Source organism: Oncorhynchus masou, chromosome 30 (genome assembly GCF_036934945.1).
Source record: "Oncorhynchus masou masou isolate Uvic2021 chromosome 30, UVic_Omas_1.1, whole genome shotgun sequence".
Lineage (NCBI taxonomy): Eukaryota > Metazoa > Chordata > Actinopteri > Salmoniformes > Salmonidae > Oncorhynchus > Oncorhynchus masou.
The window spans coordinates 34471559-34498223 of NC_088241.1; the positions used below are offsets into that span (position 1 = coordinate 34471559).

Genomic DNA, 26665 nt, shown 5'->3' on the forward strand with positions numbered 1-26665 from the left:
ATTTTGAATATCAGAATAGGGAGGCTGTTAAGATGACTCTTCCATTTTTGGCTCAGGATGTGTTTGCCTATAAGCAAGTGGGTGTCCCTGTGTGTCGGATATTCACAGTCAATCCCAAAGGAGAGCTCATCCTAGAGCAATCAAAAGGCAATAAAACATCGTAAGTAGCTACTTTGCAGGTCTATTTATCTGTCTGTATGTCAGTTGTGTGGGTTTCTTTGGAAGTATTTGGGCTGGAATTCGGCTCAGGCGTAAATTTCCTTCAAAGTCAAGTGCGGTGCATTTGTCGACCATGTGCCTTTTGAATTCCGACCTTGGTCAGTAAGTAACTGTTCTCTAACCCCTTGCCTGTCTCAATGTAGGTACGGCCGACTGAGTGAACTGGTAGAGCACGTTTTTCCTTTACGCAGTAAGGAGCAGAGCGCCACCTTCAGTTTCCCAGAATTCAGTTCTTTCTGCTTCTGGAGACAGCCAATCGATGAAGTCTGTCTTGAGGAGCTGCTCTGAGACAACCAATCGCTGAAGTCTGTCTTCAGGAGCTGCCCTGATTCTGATTGGGCAATTCCCACAGCTGTGGTATTATTTTCATGTATTAAGGTAGTATTAAGGTAGTAATACAGACACTTTGGTACGTAGATAAACTTTGTTTTTTGGATGAAAAAAAAAAATCACTTGAAATCAACCTCAAATCGGCATAGGCAATATTGTGTGTTGCGTAATAATTTCATGGCTCTTTCCGTGATTGCTTGCACTTCCTTAATATCAGCTTTGAGGACTGTATACTATGCGTCTACTGACGCTGATGCTTACTCAATTGTTTAGTGCTCCCCAGGTACAAAGCACTCATTGTGAAAATATCAATAAGAACTGCCTCACATAATACACGTAGGCATACATTCTAACAGACTGTACAGCCTTACATTGTGAAGAGAAAGAAGGCCAGCTTAGTTGTAAGGTTAGTCGATTATTTGGCTTGAGTGTTAATGCTGACTTTTCACTTCTCATTTGGTTCAGTCTGCTTATAATTATAACAGTTATGTTGTTGCAATATGGTTAGATGTTAATTTGGAGAATCACGCTGCTTGGAAAGGCCTTAACTTATACAGTGCATGCTAAGCTTTAACTGAGATTGTTCTCTGAGCTGCCAGTGGAACTGGCACAAGTCTTAATTGGTAGAGATGTAATATATCTGAGCTGGCTCAATGTTTAAGACATACGGACAGGTAGCTGTAGTCAGGTTAAAGGTGAAGGAAGCACTTTCTAAATTGTAGATGTTGCTCACACACACACAGCACGGGAGATTTTGGATGGAGACGGACTAATTTGCACTGAAAGCACAATTACAGTATTATGTTGAAACTTTTAGCCAACATTTTATGTTTTACCTTTACAATGTTTATGAAATGAATTCTTCTTCATTGGATATTTTTCTGTTATAGCTTGGGTTAGTCTTGTATATTTGGAACTAATATTTAGGTTTAGTTTGGCATCCTCGTTTGGCTGTTGTATGTGATGGTGTTGCAGAGTTCCTCGGTAAAGATGTCATTCTTTCTATGAAAGAGCTATTGTGTGTGTGGAAGACTTATACACATCCTATAACGCTCTGGTATTTGTAGTTCTTTTCAGCAGCTGCTTGGATCGTGATCAGTGTATCTGTTAAGAGATTCATTTCCCAGTTCTCACTCTTTCCAATCTCAAAATGCCTTTTTGCGTGTGTCACCGTGTACATTGAAGTGTGTGTTTTGGGATACGAATGGTTACCACAATAATAAATACATTCGAAGATTCCATGCAGGTGTCTGGTGTAAATGAGGGTGTGAGTTTTGGAAAAGCTCTTCATCTAGCTAAACGGCTCTGTTATAAACAAAGCGTGACATTTTGCTCCGAGACCTTCGTCGGATAAAGATGTTAGAATGGAGAGTGTTGCACCAACTTCTGATACATCATTTCATTATTTAAATGAGCACCTCCTACTACTGTTTGAATATGCCATCCACTTTTTCCTAAACAAAACTCACTGTAATTCATGTAAGAAACACCTGTGATACCATTCGGTCATAATTTATAGTGATACTATAAACAGTAGGCCTATATTATTATTATAATAATAACAATAATAATAATAATAATAATAACACAATACCCTAGTTAATAAACACTCATGGCCACTGTTTAAACATATTTTATTACTGGCCCCCGGGGCTGAATTCAAGTCCTCTGATCCAAGAAAAGGTACTGAAACATTTCCTTTTCAGGCATTGGTCCTAAAGAACATTGACTCATTGGAATGTGTTGAAATACAAAAGACCTTTCAAAACAACTGTCCTTGTTGATAAGTTCTGTATCCCTTGTCATGTAGAAAAATGACCAGCTTATTTGTTTAACGTTAGTTCCTCTAACGATGCTACAGGTAACTACCAAAACAATGGAAACGCTTGATGAATGAGGGATACAAAAGTATACTGAAAGCTGGTGCTTCCACACAGGTGGAACACTGAGTTAATTAAGCAATCAACATCCCATCATGTGTAGGGTCATGTATAAAATGCTGGGCATTTTCTACATTATTTTAGCAATTTTTTTGGGCTACCACGGCTAAGACCCTGTAGGATGACAATGCCCCCATCCACAAGTGGTCACTGTATGGTTTGATGCGCATGAAAACGATGTAGACCATATGCCATTGTGGTCTCAGTCACCAGATCAACCCAATTTAACACTTATGGGAGATTCTGGGCCGGTGCCTGAAAGTTTTCCACCACCATTAACAAAACCCCAAATTATGGAAATTCTCGTGGAAGAATGGTGTCGCGTCCCTCCAATAGAGTTCCAGACACTTGTAGAATCTATGCCAAGGCGCATTGAAGCTGTGGTGCACCCACACCCTATTAAGAAACTTTGTTGGGGTTTCTTTTATTTTGTCAGTTACCTCTATGTGCAGTATTATAATTGATGGTTCTCATAAAATAGTCATTTCAAAATAACTACAACAAATTGAACACATCAACACAAGCACACATTCAAACATTTCAAATATAATCGATCACTAAATGTTAATACTCCATAAATGGCAGTTGCCTGCCCCATCCCCTCCATAAGAATTCTATGATCAAATATTTGATACATCTATTTTTGTATGAAAGCTCTGTCATATGATAGTACATTAAAGCAATCTACCTGTTTTACTAAAATACCTGTAAGGCATGCAATGCTGGGCATACTACTGCCACGTTCACGTGCTTGTCGGAAACTAGGAAACTCAGAAATTACCATCTTGCTAACTGGTTGAACACGACACGTGTAGAACTACAACCGATTAGCAAGTCAAATTTCAGAGTTTCCTAGTTCCGGCTAACACGTGAACGAGGCATACATCTAAAGTAGAATGGGTGTTGTTTTGAGGGTGGAGCTACATAAAGCAATATCATTGGTGGGGTTCTTTTTCTTTTAGGGGATAACTTTGTCAACATGGCAGCTATTTTTTTGAGGGGTTGGGTAGAGAAGCACGGCGCTAAATGTTGAGAGGACCTCTGTGTTCTCCGAGATGGCAAGTTTGCCTGCGGTCATGACTAAACCTGCCCTGTCCCCACGCATCAGAGTGAGAACCAGGCTCAGGGAGGCAGAGCCTCCGCAGTCACAGCTGGTGGAGCCAGCCCCACCTCCTCCATCATTATCAGGCAGGTAACCGGCCGTGTCCAGCCTCTGGATGCTGCGGTTGGACACAGAGAACATCGCCTCCACCTTGGCACCTCTCTGGGCTGTCAGCACGGCACTCAGCAGGTAGCGGCCCTCCATGGGAACGTGAAAGATGCCTGGAAGACATGAAGAGGGTCAGAGGAAACCTATCAGCCACAAGGGGGCACTCATACATGTCAACTGCGAGAGGGAACAAACATGAATCTATATTGTCACCTAGATGTGATAGGTTGGAGTTGATGTCTGTATGTGTGTGATGGTGATATAGTCGTTACCTGTGTGAGGGTCATAGTGTCCCCCATCGTTTACCAACACCTTGTTGAAGCGGATGATACCCACCTCCCCAGGGAAGGGCAAGCGGTTGAGACCAGCTGAGAAGGACACCCGCTCACCTGATACAGGGTTAAAGTTTAATCTGTCACATTGACACACATTCTCACTTATTTTTTTAAAAGTGGTTATTGGGACAATTCTTTTCCATGCAGTAGCATATTGGAATACTATGGAATTTATCTGAACAAGAGTACTAAATATCTTGCCTGTTAAAGTGAAATATGATTTGTGTAATGATGGCCTCAGAGGAATGTGGGCAACTGTTGAAAGAGGTTTATTTTCAGGAGACTCAACATTGTATATTGATAGTAAATCAAATGAGTCAAATAGTACTTACCAGAAACCACTGGCATATTAGGCTTTAAATACCCTGTAGAGAGTGGGGAGGCTGTAAAATAACCAAGATACATTTCATGAAGTTTTGAAAGAATGCAAATAATCTTGCAAACATACCTACTTGCATGTGCTTGGGGTGTGTGTAGATGTGCAAATGCATTCTGTACTTGTTCCTAGCCTCTCTCCCAGCTACCCCTAGATCTCACCTGGGGCTCCAGCGAAGCCCTTGAGGGTGGACATGCTGCCGTCGGCCCCTTTGGGCGGTTTGGAAGAGATGGTGATTCCGGGGGCTCCTGCCTCCCCAGTCTCCATCATATGTAGTAGGGCCCCATCTGGTATTGGCCCAACGGGTAGGACAGGGCCCTGAGGGACAAGCTTTGTCTCGGTGGGATTACCAGACTCCTCCACACGTACATGAACACCTGGAGAGAGGGGGGTAATGACAAACCAGGGTGTCAAAAGAAGGAGAGGATGGAGCGAGGGATAAAACCACAGACCAGCTGTGGAGAGGTCAACACGCGTTAACAAACCAGCTGGTGTGATGAATCCTGACACTGATAGACAGTAGGACTCTCCCAGTCTCACGTCCCCTTCAGCATTAAGTTATGGGCCAAAAATGACAGTGAAGACAAGCTGTCACTGTCATTACTCTTAAACAGCCTCCGTGCTTCAGGAGTGAAAGCTTTCACTTTCCTTACAGTAAAAGCTGATTTGGGGGAACGAACACCAGTATGTTTTGGGGGCCCTAAGCGAGATTTTGTTGGGGGGGGGAAGCGAGATTTTGTTGGGGGGGGGCACCCACCTCGTGGGCAGAGCATTTTAGTGACCCCCCCCCCTCTTGGCGGTGGAGAGATGTGCAGCTTTAAAAAGATACAATATGCAGAAATTGCGTCGCCATTTCCCGGTTGCTAAAATTCTGATAGTTTGTCTAATTTCAGTTTGTGACAAAACAAGCAATGAGGAAAATCGTTATACCATCTAAACCGCTGTGAAATAACTTTTCCATAACCAAATATATTGTATTTCAGCTGTTGTACAAAACAGAAAGTAACTTATGTGCGCATAGAAATAGCATACATAAGACATATCTACCACTTCTTAGACTTGCTTTCATTGAGATTGACAGATCTAGAACTCCCCCAAGTGACATATTGCAACTTTTTAAGTTAATGTCCTGCAATTCTACACATTTTGCCATGGGGCGTAGGGAAAATGCTGCAGTTTTAAAGTACATTTAGCTGCCATTCTACACATTTCATGGGGCGGAAAGAAACTTTAGCATTTTTTAAAACTAATTTCATGTGATTTAACAGATTTTGCTATGGGATAGGAAGAACATTTTGCAGTTTTAAAATCTGTTCCCTGCAGTTCAGCACATTTTTCCATGACTTATGCAATGTTCATATGATATCTGAGCTAGAGTTTTTTACAAAATCAATGAGGGCCCCTGGGCATGTGTCTTGTGTGCCAGGTCAATAATTCGGCCATGACTACTACAAGATAGCTGGCTAGACTAACTTACCTAGCAATCAATAAAATGTTAGCTGATATGGGCTAATTGATTGACTGTCAGTAACTGACAGAGGAAAACTGCTGTTGTAAGTTGAGACCCCGACTGACTTTCTAGTGGACGGGGGTCCTACATGCAGCACATAGTCTGCGTACTGACAGTATGCCATTGTAATGGCTTGTATCTTTTTCCTTATTGGCCCATTTTCTGTGTAGTTTTTAGTTACAGTACATCTTCTTTCAATTTTGGGGGAAATTCCTCTCCCCTCAGTATTTTTTTTACTTTATTTGACAGGCATGAAACAGATGGGGAGATAAATAGGTGGGAGACACATGATGAAGGATGGATACGGGGATTTTAACCCCAGAGGCATCATGTGCTGTGAGTGTTACCCACTTGACCACGGCTCTGCACTCTTACATCTTCTACTGTACTTTCTCTAGTAATTTTACATGAAAGTACAGTTATTGTATAGAATGTTTCTCAATATGCCTGAGAGATTCTGTCATTAGCATCTAAACCGTGAGTAATTATCTCTCCCTGTCATCAGTGACCTAAACAGAGGTTATTAAAGACCACACCACAGATCAGACCTGATGTCCGGATAAAGTGACACATTTTTGGGGGTTCTTGCATTGGAATGTTGTTGAATTCCCCTTATATCTGGCTATACCACAATAAAACATACACGTTCAAATGCTTTTGACCAAGAAGTGACCGGTTCAATGGCACAATGTCCGCCACGCTCTATCAACACCATGGGCGGCGCCCGACACACTAAAGCAAGATTTCAATAAAAACCAACCAGCCGGGCCTCCCGAGTGGAGCAGTGGTCTAAGGCTGTGACACTAGAGATTCTGGGTTCGAGTCCAGGTTCTGTTGCAGGCAGCCGCGGCCGGGAGACCCATGGGGCGGCGCACAATTGGCTCAGCGCCGTCCGGGTTAGGGGACGGTTTGGCCGGCAGGGATGTCCTTGTCCCATCGCGCACTAACGACTCCTGCGGCGGGCAGGGTGTAGTGCATGCTGACACGGTCGCCAGGTGCACGGTGTTTCCTCCGACACATTGGTTTGGCTGACTTCCGTGTTAAGTGGGCATTGTGATTCTGCTAAATGACTTAAATGTAAATGTAAATGTAAATGTGTCAAGAAGCAGTGCGGCTTGGTTGGGTTGTGTTTCGGAGGACGCACGGCTCTCGACCTTCGCCTCTCCCGAGTCCGTACGGGAGTTGCAGCGATGAGACAAGACTAACTACCAATTTGATACCATGAAATTGGGGAGGAAACGGGGGAAGAAAAAAAACAGCTACATGGTTTTAATCTATAACTTTTCAAAAGAGTTGCAGCCTCTTTGATGCTCTGTGGAACTTCCTGAGTCATCGATCATTCCATTCTCCCTGAAATCTTCACGTAAGATCCCCCTAAAATGCCAGTTAGATTAGTTGAGCTTTCCTTAGGCGTAGCATGCTTCTTCTGTGCTGACTGAACACCTTTGTCAAAGTGGAAAACGAGTTCTCGCATGTAGCTGTGGATGCCCAAAAAGTCTGTCCATGTTTCAGTGTAGTAAGCACGGCAGGAATAGTGGAGAGGGGCCCAGAGAATCATTGCAGGATATCAAGTGGGGCCATCTGTCCTCATTGGAGCCAGAGCGGGCGATTTCAGTCATTGGAGCCAGAGCTGGCATCACTAAACCTAGCTTCCATCAAATCTGTTTTGCTTAGATCCATTGCAGTTGTTTCATCTTTTTATTTTTTAGAAAGTCATGTATCTCTGGGTCAAGGACACACATGGCCTCCACCAGTAGTTGGCTGTTACATTCGCTGAATCGTTCTGACATTTCACCAATGACAGCATCCAACATGCTGCAGAACAGTTTTTTACACTCAGTCTCTTCTCCTCTGTCCTGCTGGCCTACTGTACTGTCCTCCACGTATTGCTGAGGATTTGTACTTCCATAACGTTGTCATTTGCTTGAAGCTGGTGCACCAGTGCCACTGGTCCCAAATGGCTTCGAACTCTGTCGCACCTCAGCTTCTTGACACAGCCGAACGCACTGAGGACCCACTTTGACTCCAGTGTAAAGATCCGTTGCTTTTGCCTGGAGTAATTTGTTTGGAGGATCGAGAAGACCGACGATTCTGTACACCATGGCGGCTGTAAACTTAAAGCCGGGGTCATTCACTGCCTTCAGCAGCCCTGTAGCCTCAAGTCTTACTTCTGGGTTGTAGGAACGCATGCATTTGATGTCAGAGAGGAACTTCACAATGCTGCACAACATTTTACAACTACTGTCACAGTCAGTGGCGGATTTAGGTATCTTACCGGGGGCGGCACCGGGCGCCCCGCACCCAAAAATTTGGAATGGTGACATTTGCACGCTCGGTTTTCGATCACTCATTTGCACGTTACGTCAATGATATCATGTCACCGTGTGGGACTGTGGGTCAATTAACCACGTCGGAGTGGGCGCCCTGATTCTAGTTTGTGAGCTAGGCAGGCTACTGCCTGGGAAGATCTCCCATTCAGAAGTACGCGATGGGGAGGGGGGTATGGGTAGGTTGACCTCGGGTCTCCCCACTGGAAGCCTGAAGTAGGGGGAGAGTGGGGGAATCTATCAAATAGCGTCTAAATTTGTACAGTACTAATGCAATTAGTAAAATCAGACACACTACAAAATGCTACTAAATAAACCACAATTCATTCATAATACTGTGAATATATATATAATTACACAGACATATTGTTGCATTTTTTTCTGGTTTGTGCGAAATCGTTAAGAATAAAACCAGTGTGATCACCACCAAGGTGAATTGGGTTAGTCTTGACTCTTGGTTGACCGTGTTGGGGGATGGGTAATGTATTGATGCTCGAGTGCAAATCCACACAAATGGATAAAAAAAGATCTAAGCCATCAGGTGCCCAGTTTAGGAAAATGAGGAAAGAGAAGAAACGTGCAAAATATTAAAGGTATGTAGCTATGTCATCTCTTTATGAGTATAATATTATGCATGTCATGAAATAGGCTCGTATAACACTTAGGCTAACAAATGTTGCTTGCTATGCTATTACGCATAGGGTGACAATATTCTGTTTTCTGTCCAGCTAGCTTACATAACATTGGATATAATTTCACAGTTTCATCATGATAATGTGTGTATCCTGCAGAATGTATTATTGATTTGGTTAACTTGAGGTGACATCAAAGGTTTTCATTGATTGTATTGACTAGGTAAATATCCAGCAACTTCGCACAGCCATTGAAGATGAGTGGGACAACATTACACAGGCCACAATGAACAGCCTGATCATCTCTATGCGAAGTAGATGTGTTAGGCCGCATGAGGCAAATGGTGGTCACATCTGATACTGACTGGTTTTCTGATCCACGCCTCTACTTTTTTTTAAAGAGTATCTGTGACCAACCGATGCATATCTGTATTCCAGTCATGTGAAATCCATAGATTAGGGCCTAATGAATTTATTTATATTGACTGATTTCCTTATATGAACTGTAACTTAGTAAAATCATAAGTTTGGACAGCACAGAACAGTAAAGCATGGTAGAGAACAGTAGAGTACAATAAAGAAAAGTAGAGAATAGCACAGCACTGTACGGTAGAGTTTAGTACAGCACAGTAAAGTGCAGTATACTGTACTGAACTCTGCTGTACTGTCAAATCTTGTGAAACATAGATGTCTATGATTGGTTCAGATTTGGTCTGGTCCGGACCAACCAAATGTGGTCTTGTTTGGGGGCGGAGCTCATTAGAATAATAGCCAGTGTGTAGAACAATACCCAAATATGCAAATGAGGCTATTGAATATTTTGAGCTTTGTGTACCTATTCAGGATACATCATGAGAAGATTGATATTCAGAGTGATAATTATGCATTTGGTACAGATCATGTAATTCAGTTCGCATAATTCTGTTACCAGATGTAAATCCACTTCACTTACTGTAGTTCGATAACCAAAATTAGATTTTTTTCGAAGTCTAGGTGTCATGTTGACACCCCAATTCTTTCTGCAGACATCTTTGAGTCTTAATTCAGGGCAGGTAGTTTTTGAAGAATGTGGTCAAAAACTGAGGGAGATTTTACCAAAATTCTGTTGCCAAACTGCATCTGCACAGTTCTTCCAGTAAGTGTGTTTGTAAAATGTTTTGTGTAAATAGTAAAAATGTGTACGGTTTGTTTAAACTTTGAAATCAAATGTTTTTGTTTGGTAACTTTTTGAAGTGAGACGGTCTCAGCATAATTCCGTTACCATGGAATTTCCCATATGTGAAAATGGTGCATTTCAACGTTTTGTAGGGGGGATAAAGTTGAGGTTGTATCTGATGACATAATCAAAAGTTACTTTTTTATATTGATTTTCAAACACAGATTTGCAGGTGATGTGGGGAGCTAGAAACTGGATGCAGGTTTTGAAAATCAGTTTCTTACTTTTAATCCTACCATGTGATGTCACAGAGGAGCATTTTTTTAGGACATATTTTTTTAAGAAACGTGCCATTTTCAAATACACTACATGACCAAAAGTATGTGGACACGTGCTCATTGAAAATCATTAATATGGAGTTGGTCCCCCCTTTGCTGCTATAACAGCCTCCACTCTTCTGGGAAGGCTTTCCACTAGATGTTGGAACATTGCTGCATTTCATTCAGCCACAAGAGCATTAATGAGGTCGGTGCGCTTATGTTTGGCGATTAGGCCTGGCTTGCAGTCGGCGTTCCAATTCATCCCAACGGTGTTCGATGGGGTTGAGGTCAGGGCTCTGTGCAGGTCAGTCAAGTTCTTCCAAACTGATCAACATACCATTTCTGTATAGACTTCGCTTTGTGCACGGTAGCATTATGCTGAAACAGGAAAGGGCCAAAACTGGTTTGTTATTGTTATTTGATTGTTATTCCTCCTCCACCAAACTTTACAGTTGGCACACTATGCATTCGGGTAGGTAGGGTTCGCCTGGCATCCGTCAAACCTAGATTAGTCCATTTGGACTGCCATAACAATGCAACTTAATATAATGTTTACATACCCTACATTACTCATCTCATATGTATATACTGTACTCGATACCTTCTACTGCATCTTGCCTATGCAGTTCTGTACCATCACTCATTCATATTCTTTATCCCTTTACACTTGTGTGTATAAGGTAGTTGTTGTGGAATTGTTAGATTACTCGTTGGTTATTACTGCATTGTCGGAACTAGAAGCACAAGCATTTCGCTACACTCGCTTTAACATCTGCTAACCATGTATATGTGACAAATAAAATTTGATTTGATGGTGAAGCGTGATTCATCATTCCAGAGAACCCGTTTCCACTGCTCCAGAGTCCAATTGCAGCAAGCTTTCCACCACTCCAGTCGACACTTGGCATTGTGCATGGAGATCTTAGGCTTGTGTGCAGCTGCTCGGCCATGGAAACACATTTCTTCATTAAGCTCCTGACGAACAGGTCTTGTGCTGACGTTACTTCCAGAGGCAGTTTGGAACTCAGCAGTGAGTGTTGTAACTGAGTATAGCCTATGTTTAGGAACTTCAGCAATCGGCAGTCCCGTTCTGTGACCTTGTGTGGCCTACCACTTTGCGACTGAGCAGTTGTTACTCCTAGACGTTTCCACTTCACAATAACAGCACTTACAGTTGACCAGGGCAGAAGTTTGACAAATTGACTTGTTGGAAAGGTGGCATCCTATAATGCTGCCACTTTGAAAGTCACTGAGCTCTTCAGTAAGGCCATTCTACTGCCAATGTTTGGCTATGGAGATTGCATGGCTGTGTGCCCGATTTTTATATATGTGTCAGCAACAGGCGTGACTGAAATAACCAAATCCCCTAATTTGTATATAGACACTGGTATGGTGCTGGATAAAATTAATACAGTATGTAGTTGAAAAGTGGCGGAATTGCCCTTTAACCATTAGTGGGGAATATGCATAACGGACCCAAGATCAGTGTCCAGGCAGGGGCAACTTCAGCCTACTCCTACAACATTATTCTCCTGAGCAGTCTGAAAGAGACCACAAGCAATATGTCCAAACTCTTTCAGAAAGGGACTCGGCTGTACATTAATAGCATACCTGCATACCAAGTGGCCCATCCCCAAAATCAACACTAAAACTTTAAGAGGGAGCTCCTATCTAGGATCAACTTCCCCAACCATTAGTGTGGAAACTGCTGAACTGAAACTAAGATCACAGTCTAGGGGCAGCTTCACCCTACTCCCTATTAAACACGACACAGAAGCGACTACTAGCAACCTGTAAAACACCACAGGAGGGGCTGAGGCGGCATTTCCATGTGTGACGTTTAGTGTGTGTGTGTGTAGTTGGGCCTGGATGACTCCGACTGAATGCCAATCTCAGCCCCAATCCCAGGGTAATTATTAAAGGATGGAGCGCCAACGTGTGTGTGCATGTGTGCACCATGATTAAAGAGGTGGATGTAAACAATTGCAGCTGTAGCCTTGGAGGGAGTGTTACAATGTATCCGGATAACTCTACACTCACAGCCAGGCCATTCGCACAGTATTCCCTCCACCAGTCTGAGGACACGTAAGAATCCGTGTGGTCGCCCATGTTACATACCACATCATAACCACTGTTCAGCAGTTTAGTACCACAGACCAGATTTACGAGTCAGCCTGAGCCAAAACGGACACGATCCAGAGCCTGGGATTTCGGAATAAATGCATTCACTCCTAGGATTTGGACCTGAAGTCTACTTTCAGGGGAAGAAGTGATAATTGGATATCTTCATCTTAAACCTGTAACAATTAATACATCACATTCGTTTAGTGGGACAGCGCGGAATAAAAATGAGCAGTTACAAGGTGTTTTTTTAGCAAGAGACTAAAGTGATGTGTTTACTGCCGCGGGAGCCAAGTGATTTGTCAGAAGGCCATGCTCATAAAAACTAAATATTGTCCTCCTTCACCGACCGCCACTGCTCTGGACCATCTGGGCCAGCACCTGTGATGCCAGAGTTCTGCGTCCCAAATGGCACCCTCTTCCCTTTACAGCGCACTTCTTTTTGACAAGAGCACATGGGGCCATGGTCAACCATCTCTCTCTCTCCCAGGGTTTTCACAATTGGCCAGTGTGTCGGACTGTCATCCTACAGCCTTCCGTATTTATCATAGGGTCATTGACCTGAGCATTATAGACTCTGAGGCGGCACAAGAGGTTCTCTTTTACTGGCCATAACAGAACCCTTAAGTGTTGTGTTGTCTGGTAACAGGATTTTAGTGACCCGAGGCCACTCTGTCAAACACAATGAAAAGGATGTGCTGTTAAGTAGGCATACTCACTTCAGACACAAACATCTGCACATTCACAATATATCATACACACTGAGGAAGTGGTACTTAGTGTAGTGTGGAGATCCCATTGTCAGGAAACCTCTGGATGGTGATGAGGCAAAGCAAGGTTGGGCATATTGCATGTGTGGTTCTCACAGACACACATGGGAGATTACACACAAGGACACACACACACACACAGCTAATCTCTGGGGAGTGATTGGTAGGATCAGGAGAGAACTTATTAGCTCCTTGGTTGTCACTAATGGTTTGGGGAATTGCCTTAAACTACACTTTTGATAAACCTAACAAAATATCTTTCTCCCACGCACGGGTAGATAGGTTGGCCCTGTAAAATGCGTGTTTTGCAATAGAGCTCCAAACCAATGAACACACAACCTAAATACTCGAGCCAAATCTGTTAGCAGTTTGGACTTGAATTTCAGACCGGTCAACAAGCCAAGCTAAATTTGGCATTTGTCACGCCAGGATTGTCAGTCAGTGAGCAGCCAAACATGCCATTTTAGGAAAATCTGCTTGTTTCCTTTCAGCAATCAAGACATTTATTATCTAAACCATTGAGGAAAATTGAGGTTCCCTAATCTCGGTCCCTCCATCCAGTGCTTACTCGTGCTCTAACTTCAGGGGGTAGGGTGTGCATGACATCATGGCAGTACAGAGCAGAACATGTGGCTCAGGGGAAAGCCTTGACTGCTCACTGTGTCTGCGTCCCAAATGGTGCCCTATTCCTTCTGTAATTCCCCTACTTTTGACCAGGGCCCTTAATGCTCTGGTCAAAAGAAGTGCACTATATAGTGGATAGGGTTCCATTTGAAATGCAACCTGTGGGCTACATTTTAACAAACCTAACACAATGGTATATCTTAGCGCTGGCGTTTTAGATTCAGGGGTGTGTCAAATATTTTTTTGCTATTTTCACAACTGGAGTTATGGGTGCAGTAATGAGTGGTGGTGTGAAAGGGCTGGGTTTTGATGAATAAACGAGTTGTGGGTGTGTCGATGCCCCTTACTGGCCAATCAAAACGTGCTCCATGGCTAAATATGTGGTTGCTTCAAGTTGTGTTTTTACATATGCATTGCTTTGTCATCAACTCCAATTCGAATGCTAGTCCATTATGTCTTAGTTCGTTAAATAGCCTGGCCCATATTTGCTAAATATATGTTGAACATGTCTGCAGTCCACATTGTTGTAATTGCATTGCTGCCATATAGACTTACATTGTTAAACATACATAGGCTAGAGCATTCACACTGATATAGGGGCTATGCCCACTGTAAATGGCAGAGAGGGGACATGAGAGGAGAGGGGACATGCCACATGTAGTCAATAAGCAAGATTCAATTCACTAGGCTATTGATTAGGCCTAAAGAAAGTGTATAATTCAAATCAAATTTGAACAATTAAAAAAACTGTTTTAAAATAGGCTGTCGAAATATAGTTCTAGGCACCATAATTGCTCCCTGTATAATACAGACAAGGAAACTTAAGACGATGTAGGGTTTTACACACATCCAAACTTTTCACAGCCGCTGGATAAAGGTCCAATATAAAGAGGGGGAATGTCCACTCACCATTATACTGTTCGCAAATGTAATGTTTTATAAACATCATGGAACCATCTTACAGATCATATTTGCACTTTTCTAGAACTAGTAGACGAAATTGCATTGCATTCGAGCCGTGTCTGTCCTCACCCTAAATTCATGGACGATCAAACTTTCTAAAAAGGTTGGTTTTTAATCCAATTAAACAAAGAAGAAAAAAAATGTTCAACCACCAACAATATTTTTTTTAAAGGATCGGGTCAGATGCATAAATCTCTTCTCTTGTTCCATGGCACTGTGTGTACATGTACTGTAGGCCTAAATGTCTTTACGTATAACATTCACATATCTATTTTTTTTATTTAACTCGGCAAGCCAGTTAAGGACAAATTCTTATTTACAATGACGGCCTACCGGGGAACAGTGGGTTAACTGCCTTGTTCAGGGCCAGAACAACAGATTTTTAGCTTGTCAGCTCTGGGATTTGATACAGCAACCTTTCAGTTACTGGCCCAAAGCTCTAAACACTAGGCTACCTGCCGTCCCATACAAAATGCTAGGTTCCTGTCAATTGTATAGTTGCCTACGTGCGTAGCAGATTCTCAAAATAATCTGCCGATGATATGACATAATAGGTTGACTGAATAGTTTGGAGGAGTGTGTCTTTGAAAATGGGGATAGACAACCTACTTGAACAAGCGACATGTAGGTATCTATGCTGCAAAAGTCTATGTACCCGGGGGGCTAGTGGTGTCTCCCGCTCTACCCTCCTGGAGGACCTGAGCCCTAAGACCATGCCTCAGGACAACCTGGCCTGATGACTCCTGGCTGTCCCCAGTCCACCTGGTCGTGCTGCTGCTCCAGTTTCAACTGTTCTACCTGCGGCTATGGAACCCTGACTTGTTCTGCTACCTTGACCCAGACCTGCTGTTTTTGAGCTCTGAAAGCTCGGCTATGAAAAGCGAACTGACATTTACTCCTGAGGTACTGAGCTATTGCACCCTCTACAACCACTGTGATTATGATTTGACCCTGTTGGGTCATCAATGAACATCATGAATAACATTCTTGCCTTAATGGCAGTCACTCATTTATAATCTCCACCCAGCACAGCCAGAAGAAGTCTGGCCACCCCTCAGAGCCTGGTTCCTCTCTAAGTTTCTTCCTAGGTTCATGCCTTTTGTAGGGAGTTTTTCCTAGCCACCGTGCTTCTACATCTGCATTGAAGGTTGTTTGGGGTTTTAGGCTGGGTTTCTGTATAGCACTTTGTGACATCTGCTGATGTAAAAAGGGCTTTATAAAAACATTTGATTGATTGAGGTATGTGAAGTGAATAAGGAAAAGCATGAAGGCAAATCCTCATATTTCAAAGGATTCTCAGTAGACCACTCAAAACTCCTTTATTTTTAGGCTACTTTTGGTTAATGGCCAGGATAAAAACCTGCAGCTGTGTAACGCTGCCAAACTAGCCTTGATTAATTAAGGGGAGGGTAGGCTATGCTTGGTTTTTAATCAAATAAAATAAAATGGGGGAAACCAATATTTTTTTAATGTTTCTAAATATGAGATTCACCAGGACAAAAGGCACATCTCTCCTTCCATGGGCACTGTGCGCCATGGCAGGAAAGGCTGCGCTCTCGCTTTCAAAATCCATGCCATTATCAACTGCGTTACTGAGAAGACCTGCTTTGTGGGTCTCAAAACTTCCCATTACAGCTGCATGAAATGTGAAACTTTTGCACTTGTTTTTAAGGACACCGCTCAAATGTTGCCACCTCAGCATAAACAAGCTGAAGTTAGACAGGTAAAAAACCAATCCTGGTGTCAGGGCTGGAATATGCCGGTGCGCCAGTTTTTTGCACGATGAAATGGCAAACCAACGTGCATTTGACACTTGCGCTTCCTTAGCGGCAGTCAAAAACAGAGCCCTGTGTTTTTATTTAGAGAGAGGAGAGAGACATGGCCAGGCCAGTGTGCTAAACAGATTCAACAACACCAGAGCAAAAGGGTGCAGGGAGATATGGAGAGAGGGATGGAACACAAGGCACAAGGGCAGTGGGGGGGGAGAGAAAAAGTTAGGAGGTAGGAGGGTGTGATGTCATATCAACCCAGAAGCACTTGATCTGAACCCACTGAGACACTTGGGCCCCTCGGCTCTCAAATAACAAACCATCTGATTGGTTCCTATAAGTAGACAATTGATAAGCCAATGACCGACGTCCCTATAACGGACATCACTTTCCACGTCCTTATAAGTAGTCAACTGTGCAAGCCAGTCCAGGACAAAAGTGAAGCAGTGAGCCAAGTTTGAGACAAAGACATCCCAATGTGACCCGTGGTAAAACAGCATCCAGTCTGGAACATATGAATAGCGAGCTGCCCTCTGAGGAGTACAACCCAAACATTCCAGCTGACAGAATAATGATTTTAAACATAAGTTGTTACAAGTGAAGGGCGGGCTACTGACACTTCATTTCTTAGTCTCCATGTGCACGTTTCACACGATGGGAAAAGTGTGACATCTGTCTTTCTAAGTAAGACTGTTAAGGCTCACACTTGACTTCCAGAGCTACACCCAGGATTGAGAAACAGTGACTCCGATCTAAAGTCTCTACCTCTGGCTTCACAGCCAGGACCAGGGCCCCTTCCCCATGGGACTTCCAGACAGGAGCGTGCAGAACTGCTCTGTAAACCAGTCATGTTGAGCTGTATTCAGAAGAAGAGGCACTATGCTCATAAATGTTATGGAGTGTGCTTCCGGTGCCTTTATTCCCGGTTGAGTCACCTGGGCACCATCATTTATAACTTAGTCCATGTTCACACTAGTTATCCGTCATGTAAAAGGATATGGGGTTTTTGAACTCACAGATGACCATGGGACAGCAAGATTAGTCACGACAGAAGTAGTTACTACAGAAATGCATGCACGGGTGATAATCCCTTAAAGCCCAGCCATTGCTTAACACAAACCGGGTCTATTAAAAAGACCATGTGTGTTCAATCATTGCTGCCGCCCCGGAGCCAGAACGCAGTGAGATGGAAATCCAGCCCCCCCCCCCCCCTTCTCTCGCTCTGTTCTCATACACTCAACTAACCGTCCTACATTCAACACAACTCAAATTGGCTCCAGCTGCAGCTCTGAAGTTGATCTTATTGGCACCGTTTGATTGTAATCTCCAGTCTCTGCTACTGGAACACCTGGATGAATGGTCATTTCCATGTAAAAAGGACCCATGAGCACCGACATGTGAAGTTTATAGGAGCATGTCAAATGAAAAGTAAGAGAACATAATAAAAATACAATTTGTTTCAATCATTTTCCATCCTAAATATTAGCAAAGGCTTTGATTTCTGGTCAAACAGATGAAAAAGGGGTCTTCGAAAACATATACCAGAAAATACTTCAAAACCCAATAATGTTGAGGTAAACAACCCTACCAACTAATAACAACACTTGAAATGATTTGCCTTGTCTAAGTTTAAGAACAATTGCCCTTTGCCTTGAAATTCTTTTACCAAAAACCTGCATATCGTTAAGATATTTTCAAATATCTCCCCTTCATGAGGAAGTAGTACAATGAAAGTTCACAGAAGTAACAAGTAAGAGTAGATCTACCAATTGGTTGGTGTTTTTACTGATATCTATTGGTTTATGAATTACTAAGTGGTTAAAACTCAACTCTGTTACCAAATTGGGAATGGAATTTCTGGAAAATCCGTCACGGAATTAATGTAATTGAATTGGCTACAATGGTAAATCATAGTGGTCACCAACCAACGTTGGGACACCTGCTTTACAGTCCTCCCTTCCACTGGCATACGGTTACGTCCAACTCAAAGGTTCTTCTTTTCTGTCTGGTGTTTAAGGCTCCCGAGTAGCGCAGTGGTCTAAAGCACTGCACCTCAGTGCTACAGGCGTCACTACAGACCCTGGTTCGATTCCAGGCCGTGATAGGGCGGCACACAATTGGTCCAGCGTCGTCCGGTTTAGGGTTTGGCCGGGGTAGGCTGTCATTGTAAATAAGAATTTGTTCTTAACTGACTTGCTCAGTTAAAGGTTAAATTAAACAACCTCTCGCTCTTGCTAGTTAATGTCACCTCTCCCGGCTCTTACTGACACCTACCCATGAGCCCCCTCTCTTTCCATTTACTGCAACTATCATTCTTATCCACTGAACACTGACCAACAAACTGACGTCCATGGACGCTGAAAAGTAGTTGAAATTTGGTCCACCCTGGCCTTGATCTCAACGTCCACAGATGTCGTTTTTGGTATGGTCAAGACTAGCTTTAATTGCAATATCCACAGATGTTGATTTTTGGTCCTGCCATGACCAAAACTAAACCAAATCATAGATGGAGAGCATAGTAAAGTAAAAATAAGTTGAGTAGACTCTAATGTAATGAACTCTACTCTAACTTGTGAAACAGACATCTATGATAGATTCTGATTTGGCCTTGTTTTCCACCCCCAAACATTAAAGTAATAGCCAGTGTGTAGAATAATACCCAAATATGCATAAAGGAGGATATTGCATATTTCTACCTGTGTGTACCTATTCAGGATACATCACCGTGAAGAGAATGACATTCATATCCATAATTATGCATTTCGTGCAGTATAGATCGGGGACCCATTCCGTTACCGCAATTCTGTTGCCGAGTGAACTTCACTTACTGTAGTTCATTAACCAAAATTTCCCCCCCACCCCCCAAAGTCAAGGTATGACGTCATAGCTGACACCCCATTCTTTCCAAAGAGTTTTTGGAAAATGTGGTCACATAAAAAAAACAAGAGATTTTACAGAAATTCTGTTACCAAACTTTGCATCCGCACAGTTCTTCCAGTAAGTGTATTTTGTAAAAATGTCCAGTAACATTTTTAAAGTAGTCCTTGTGCATAGAGTTGTATGGTTTTCTTAAACTTTGAAATCAATGGTTTTTGTGTTATACATTTGAAAGTGAAAAATGTGATTCTCTGCACAATTCCGTTACCGTGGAATTGCCCTTATATTGTAGTGGTCCTCTGTAGCTCAGTTGGTAGAACATGGTGCTTGCACTGCCAGGATAGTGGGTTCGATTCTTGGGACCACTCATACGTATAATGTATGCATGACTAAGTTTGGCATCTGCTAAATGGAAGCAACTGTGGGAAGCATTGGAGTCAATATGAGCCAGCATCCCTGTGGAACGCTTTCAACACCTTGTGGAGACTAAGCACTGACGAATTGAGTCAAATGGGGGTGTTAAAAGGGGTGCAACTCAATATTAGGAAGGTTTTCCTAATGTTTTGTACACAGTGTATATTATTATTATTATATTACTGCAATGTAACCAGTAGGAAACTTAGCTGGAGAAGTTGTCGCAGGGGAGCTGTAGGTTTAAGAACATATGGGAGATATAACCTGGAGTGTTGGAATAATCATGCAAATTTTAAGCAAGCAAAGTTGTCAATCTCAATGTCAAGTCTTACCATTGTTCTCAGGACTGGTGGTCAGTTGATGTAGGGCCTGGGTGATACCTGAGTAGTGGTCCTGGAGGTTCTGGTATGTTCCATTCAGTCCTCTGATGTCCTTGGTGTGGGCTTGCAAGGTGCCATTGATCTGATTGATGCAGTTCCACAAGCCGGTCACATGCTTGTTCAGCCCTTCCTTGATCCTGTGCAGGCTGCTGGAGATGGGTTCCAGCCTACCACACATTTTCTCCAAGCTGGTAACCCGGCTGTCCATGCTGGAAACGTCCAGAGCTACACCCTCGGTCCTGTTCCTGCAGTGGTCTGCCTCAGCCTTCACCTCCTTATCCAGCTCCTCCAGCCTGGCCCTCAGCTCCTCTCTCTGGGTCAGGTGGAGCAGGTCCTTGGCCTCCTGGGCTGGCCCTGCACTGCTCAGGCAACAGGTGTTCAGTTGCTGGAGCTCCAGGGACTGCTGGCTGAGAGAGAGACCCAGGGCCGACAGAGAACCCTCCTGCTCTCCCATACGCCCACTAAGAGCTCCCAGCTCTTCCTGCACATCTTTAAGATTATCACTGAGAGAGATACCCAAGTCTGACAGAGAGCCCTTCTGTACTCCCATACGCCCACTGAGAGCTCCTAACACTTCTTCCACGCCTGTAAGGCTCTCACTGTGCTTCAGAAGCTGCCCCTGGAGCTCCAGGGACTGCTGGCTAAGAGAGAGACCCAAGGCTGACAGAGAACCCTGCTGTCCTCCAATACGTTCTTTAAGAGCTCCTAGTTCTTCCTGCACATCTGTAAGACTGGCGGTATGGTTCAGGAGCTGCCCTTGGACAAACTCTTCCATGTCTGCAAGACTAGCTGAATGCCCATTGATGTTAGACTGAATTGTGTCTAGGCTAGTTCTGTAGACCCGGAGGTTCTGTTGAATGCGCTCTATGGCCGGTTGGTCAGACTTGCACTCTGTAGAGCATAGCTGTTCTAGGGAATTGAGTCTGTCCTCCAGAGCCTGAGCACTCTGCAGTGCCTCTAGCGCAGTCTGCGCCCCAGATACAGGGCTGCTTATCTCCACCAGTAGAGTGGTGACCCGGTCCTCCATGGAGCTCATCCTGTCCTCCATAGCCTTCTTCAGGTCTGCGGCCCCCTCCGCCCCCTCTCTCCTCAGCTTCTCCTCCAGGAAGAGGCTGTGCACCTTCTCGCTCCTCTCCGACATGTTGAGACGGGCCTCCAGCTCTTCCACACGGGGCAGGAGTGGGTCAGGCTTGGACTTCTTCTCTAGGCTGGACTGGAGGATCAGCTGGGCCTCAGCAACCCGGAACAGCTCCTTTCGCAGCTCCTCCACCCCTGGAGGGGTTCCGTCTCCCCTCTGTGAATTAGGCAGCTGGTTCTTGAAGTCCTGGATCTCCTTGCGGAGTTTCATCTCCTTGGACTCGAGGAGCTCGGTCAGGCTCAGGTAGCTGTTCTCCTGGCCCGCACACTGCTCCTGCACCGACAGGATCTTATAGTCACATGAGTTCTTCAGGTCTGCCATCTTGATCTCCATGCCCTCCATCATCTCGTCCTTCAGGGTGTGGAACTTTGTGTCCACATAGGTGCGCAGGGTCGCATCATTGGCCGGAGGAGAGGGAGGGGGTGAGGCCGGGCTGGCCTCCATTAGTAGGTGGAGCTGTCCGTCATGGTGGTTGACTCTGGCTTGGAGTTCGTCCAGTACATTGCTCTTGGTGTTTATGGTGTCGGTGAGGTGGTTGATCTTGCTCATGAACTTGTCAATGCCCACCGTGTTGTATTCTTTTTCCAGTGAAAGGCCCTGCAGCAGCATGCTCTGCTGCTCCCCACGCACGCGGTCTGGCTGCCGCAAGACGTTGAGCAGCGTGACCAGCATCTTGCTGGCGTCCTCCTGCAGGTCCACCCTCAGGTTGGCTGACAGGCTGGTCATGGCTGCCTGCATGTCTAGAATCTGCTGGGACAGACGCTGTACCACCTCCTCCAGCTGCTGTGTCGTCTGACTCCCTCCCTGGCCCCCCGCTGGCTCTTGGCCCGTCTGACCTTCTGGCTGCCTCCCTGCCCCCCAGGGGTGGCCACTCTGACCCCATGCCTGCTGTCCCGCATCTACAGGGGGATTATCAGATGGTTAGGATAAATCCTCTTTTCATCTCGGAAACTTACATCTAATTGTGGGTGTAATCTATGTTTAACATTATTACATTAGTGCTAAAACATTCCTAAAGGCATCATATGAGAAAACAAGCATATTAGTCATGTGTAGGGTCAGGTATCTGTCTCTACAAGGCGAGGTGGGTTTGAGCAACTTTCCCCTACCCTGTGTCTCTGGGGCAGGAGGCAGGGTGGGCCGAGGCCCCAGCACTGTGTGACTGGATGGGATACCTTTCAAGACTTTGCAGTCTTGACCCTGGTGGCCTGGACAGCACCTCCACTCCAGCTCTGTCACCAGCTTATAGCCAACCTTATACATGGGGCGGAATTGGGTCCGATACCTGGAAAAAAGAAAGATTGCAAAGAAACGGATGACCAAAAGCTGCCTTCACATTTTCTACAATGGGGGAGATTGTATTGATTTAACTTGACTGGCAGTCCTCACAAATTAGGAATTTTAATGATATTCATAGTTTAACAACAGATTTAATCAATATAACCATGAAGGATATTGGGAACATCTCAAAGGAAAGACTTCAACCAAGACATACTCTAGCAACTATGAGCACAGCATAAACCCCCTCAGTGTTATTCTACAGTGACCTTCTGCTTTCCAAATTTCAATGGGCCTTTATGTTCATGAAATGTGAACAATGCTTTGTCAGGCGATAACGATCTGTTTATTTATGACGGCAAACTCCAGATGGGCTAGCTAGCCAGTCACACTCCTAATTAATCACGCACTCCTTTTAACGCTGCTTCATATTTTCCACTATTCACACCCAGTCAAATGTGGAACCACGCTTCGTCATTGGCCCCAGGACATTCTCACAGAGCTGGCTGCTTGTTGCCCAACATGGTGTTCAATAATAACACACACGAAAGCAGCCAACCCGGGGAGAAATGTGTCAGATGCCTCTGATGTTGCACAGGGGGGCTGTGAGTAACAGTGCCAATGCATGCCAGTACAGGCAGTTGCTTATTTACAGTCTAGGCAGATAAAGGACCTATTCTTCTCAGCTGCACAATCCTTTATCCCCCCCTTATCTTCCATAAAGCTCAATGGCTCGTTGACATTTTACTCTTCGCAGACAATAGACCGCAAAGAATAAGTCAATCAAATTCACTTGTCTGTCGTAAATATAGAATAATCTGATGATCGAAAGGGGTGAAGGCAGATTAGAGGATGACGGGACAAGTAGGGGCCTATGTCCTGGGGGTATCACTACACACCATCCAGTGGGTGCAAAGATCACAGACATTTACACACGTTGAGTCGGTATGACCATAAACAATGCAATCATGTGACAGTGTTTTGAATACTATTTCTTAGAGACCGTCTCAGGCAGAGGATGGGACCAACCATGGATCCTTAACACTAGAGAGAAATAGTAATGGGGTCTTTTTGTAGGCACCAACTCCGCCATTGTTCGTTAGACAATGCCGATGAGGAAAATGAATGGCATTTTTTTAGGGTTTTTGAATAAACGCAGAAAAGGTCTGTGGTAAACACAGGCTTAGATCTTATATGTTTTGTTCTATGAAATAATATTAATCAGCTAACATCAATTTGTGAATTTGATGAAGTTGTGGGGGGAAAAGCACAAAGGCTTCATAATTAATAAAGGTTATGTTAACTGACTGCTATTATCTCATAGAACAAAACATATAAGATCTCCTGAGCTTGTGTTAACCTCAGACCTTATTTTCGGTGTTTATTCCAAAACCATATTCTTTCCCCATAGGGATGTCTGAATGAACTAGAGGTAACAAATTTCCGGGTTTTAAGACTACACGCTGGCGAGCTCTATTGTTTGAAACACGGAATGAACGTTCAAAGTTAATGTTGCGTTCATGTACTAGTCGGAATTACGAAACTCAAATGTCCGACTTGCTAACGGGTGCTGCATTCAAACGTTAGCGGACATTTCAGAGTTTCCTAGTTCCCACTAGCACATGAATGTGGCATAAGTGTTCAAAGTAATCATACTTGATTATGTTGAGTCACTGTTGTAACACCGCTCTTTAGACTAATCAAAATAGCAGCAGTCCACTTACATCACTTGTTGCGCGCAGTTGGGCTGATGCTTCGAGCAAGGCGCTGACTCCGGCTGCACAAAGCTCTCCATACCCCCCACGACCGCACAGCTCACGTTCTTGTGCACAACGTATGCGCACCAGTTTCTGGAAAAGCATTTATTGTGTCACACAAAATGACGACGGAAAAAAATGCTGCCTATTCTATAGAAATTAAGTCGAATAATCTAAATCATTCTATAGCCTAGCATAAATGTTGATTTCATTATTTATGAGATTGCAGCGAAATTGTACATGCCAATGTGTATTCCATTCAAAAAAAGAGAGAAAGCTATATGTGTAGGCCTATACGAATTTGTTTGTTTTTTTGTTCTGTCGATGCTAAATTAAAAAAAACATTTAATTCAGTATAGGCCTAATGTGAGGTATAAGAAATAATTAAAATGGGTATATTCTAGACAATTTAGACTATTAGAGACAATCACCATAAATTATGTCAAAACTACACACAAGTATCAAATTACTGTATAAACAGTATACACTTGAATTAAAACTTCACTCACTTATTCCTTTGTCTTTGTTCTGAGCCAGAGTATGCGCTTCCCTGGAACATGTTATACCCCTGGTTATACCGGGACCGCGTTCCATAGATCAATTGAAAGGTGAGCAATAAGGGAAATAAGGCACTTTTAAGGATGAATCCGGTGGGAATGCACTTCATTTTTAGACAACGAAAATGAACGACAAGTAGACAAATATTAAAAATGTATTTCAAGCATTGAGGTTAGACGTTTGTTCCCTCTCCCAGCAGCAGCTCGAAAGGCTGATCATGCAAACTTACTTCCAGGGTGCCTGGAGTGTGACTTTTGGGGCAAAGCGGCGACCCCCCCCCCCCTCCCCCAAATAGAAAAATGCGCTCCAAGCTGAACAACCATCCTTTTCCCACTTTCCTCACATCACTGGTCTGCTTTAATTTTTTTCTGACGCCATATGTCCACCAGATGCACATGCATTTTACCATATGTTGTTTTTGCAGGATGTCTACCCCGCATTTTCCGTACTTGATGCACATGTGCGTCACATGGCTGCAGAACGGGTTGCAGAATGAATATGATCATTTTCGCCCTGTTCGACCGACACTAATAATTAAAACAAATGAAAGTTATTCTCCTATCTACTGGTTTCAACGGTTGACAGAGCTACTGACAGACTGGCGTGCACAAGGTCGCATTGCAACAATTATTATAGTTTGTTTATATTATTCTGTCACATCTCTAGCATCATCAATAGACTGAACTGTTGATCCGACCGGCCAAACTGCGCATTCGGGGGAGAAGTGCCTTGGTCAGGGAGGTGACCAAGAACCAGATAGTCACTTTGACAGATCTCCAGAGTTCCTCTGTGGAGATGGGAAAACCTTCCAGAAGGACAACCATCTCTGGTGGAGTGCTGCAATCAGGCCTTTGTGGTAGAGTGGCCAGACGGAAGCCACTCTTCAGTAAAAGGCACATGAAAGCCCGCTTCGAGGTTGCCAAAAGACACCTAAAGGACTCTCAGACCATGAGAAACAAGATTCTCTGGTCTGATGAAACCAAGAATAAACTCTTTGGCCTGAATGCCAAGCACGTCTGTAGGAAACTAAGCACCGCTCATCACCTGGCCAATACCATCCCTACTGTGAAGCATGGTGGTGGCAACATCATACTGTGGGGATGTTTTTCAGCGGCAGGGACTGGGAGACTAGTCAGGATCGAGGGAAAGATGAACAGAGCAAAGTACAGAGAGATCCTTGATGAAAACCTGCTCTTGAGCGCTTAGGACATCAGTAGTGGCTTTGGGACTAGTCTTAATGTCCTTGAGTGGGCCAGCCAGAGCCTAGACTTGAATCTCTGGAGAGACCTGAAAATAGCTGTGCAGAAACTACATCCCTATCCAACCTGACAGAGATTGAGTGGATCTGCAGAGAATGGGAGAAACTCTCCAAATAATAGCACCAAGTTAAATTTCCCATCTACAAGAGGTGTATATTCTATTTGTATTTAAATGTAACTTGCAACATTGCCTTAAAGTAAATCACGAACCAGAAAAGCCTTAGTTGCTATCCCTTTATGGACTTGTCATTAATTTATATCACATCAGACCAACTTCTTGATGTTTGCAGTTGTCTAAAAAAAATACTATTTTGCTCAAAACATTTGTTTTTACCCTTGTGTGTATTTATACTTGGGATATTGCCATTCAAAAGGAAAAGTTGTAAAAAAAATAGCTGTAGG

General features: G+C 43.8%; 2 protein-coding genes across 9 annotated transcripts in view; one reads left to right on the forward strand and one right to left on the reverse strand.

The window, feature by feature from the left end:
• LOC135522569 (phosphatidate phosphatase LPIN2-like) overlaps window positions 1–1788 on the forward strand; it is a 54438-nt gene extending 52650 nt beyond the window's left edge. For all 6 annotated transcript variants that reach the window (XM_064948953.1, XM_064948954.1, XM_064948955.1 and 3 more), the window contains 2 exons: window positions 57–160; window positions 363–1788. In XM_064948953.1, the coding sequence (XP_064805025.1) occupies window positions 57–160; window positions 363–507 (249 nt within the window). In that variant the 3' untranslated portion in view covers window positions 508–1788. The remainder of the gene's footprint in view (window positions 1–56; window positions 161–362) is intronic.
• A 378-nt stretch (window positions 1789–2166) lies between these two features.
• LOC135522570 (EMILIN-2-like) lies at window positions 2167–25228 on the reverse strand. 3 transcript variants are annotated; one of them, XM_064948961.1, is made up of 8 exons: window positions 24956–25228; window positions 24414–24539; window positions 22587–22696; window positions 20226–22310; window positions 4572–4787; window positions 4367–4417; window positions 3972–4088; window positions 2167–3812 (listed from the first exon to the last, which is right to left on the reverse strand). In XM_064948961.1, the coding sequence occupies exons 1-8, from the start codon at window positions 25111–25113 to the stop codon at window positions 3448–3450; spliced, it is 3228 nt and encodes a 1075-aa protein (XP_064805033.1). In that variant the 5' UTR covers window positions 25114–25228; the 3' UTR covers window positions 2167–3447. The 3 variants fall into 3 exon arrangements, with proteins under 3 accessions (XP_064805033.1, XP_064805032.1, XP_064805031.1); XM_064948960.1 differs by having other exon boundaries at window positions 4367–4399; window positions 22521–22696; XM_064948959.1 differs by having other exon boundaries at window positions 22521–22696.
• Between the last annotated feature and the right edge of the window lie 1437 nt (window positions 25229–26665).

What these genes read in the sequence shown, in the direction of transcription:
- LOC135522570 (XM_064948959.1), bottom strand. Translation starts at nt 25,113, where the DNA reads ATGAAGTGCATTCCCACCGGATTCATCCTTAAAAGTGCCTTATTTCCC. An exon ending in CACCAGTCCTGAGAACAATG is followed by an intron (nt 4,788 to 20,225) that starts GTAAGACTTGAC and finishes CCCTCTCTCCAG; the next exon opens with GTGTTCATGTACGTGTGGAG. An exon ending in TAATATGCCAGTGGTTTCTG is followed by an intron (nt 4,089 to 4,366) that starts GTAAGTACTATT and finishes ACCCTGTATCAG; the next exon opens with GTGAGCGGGTGTCCTTCTCA.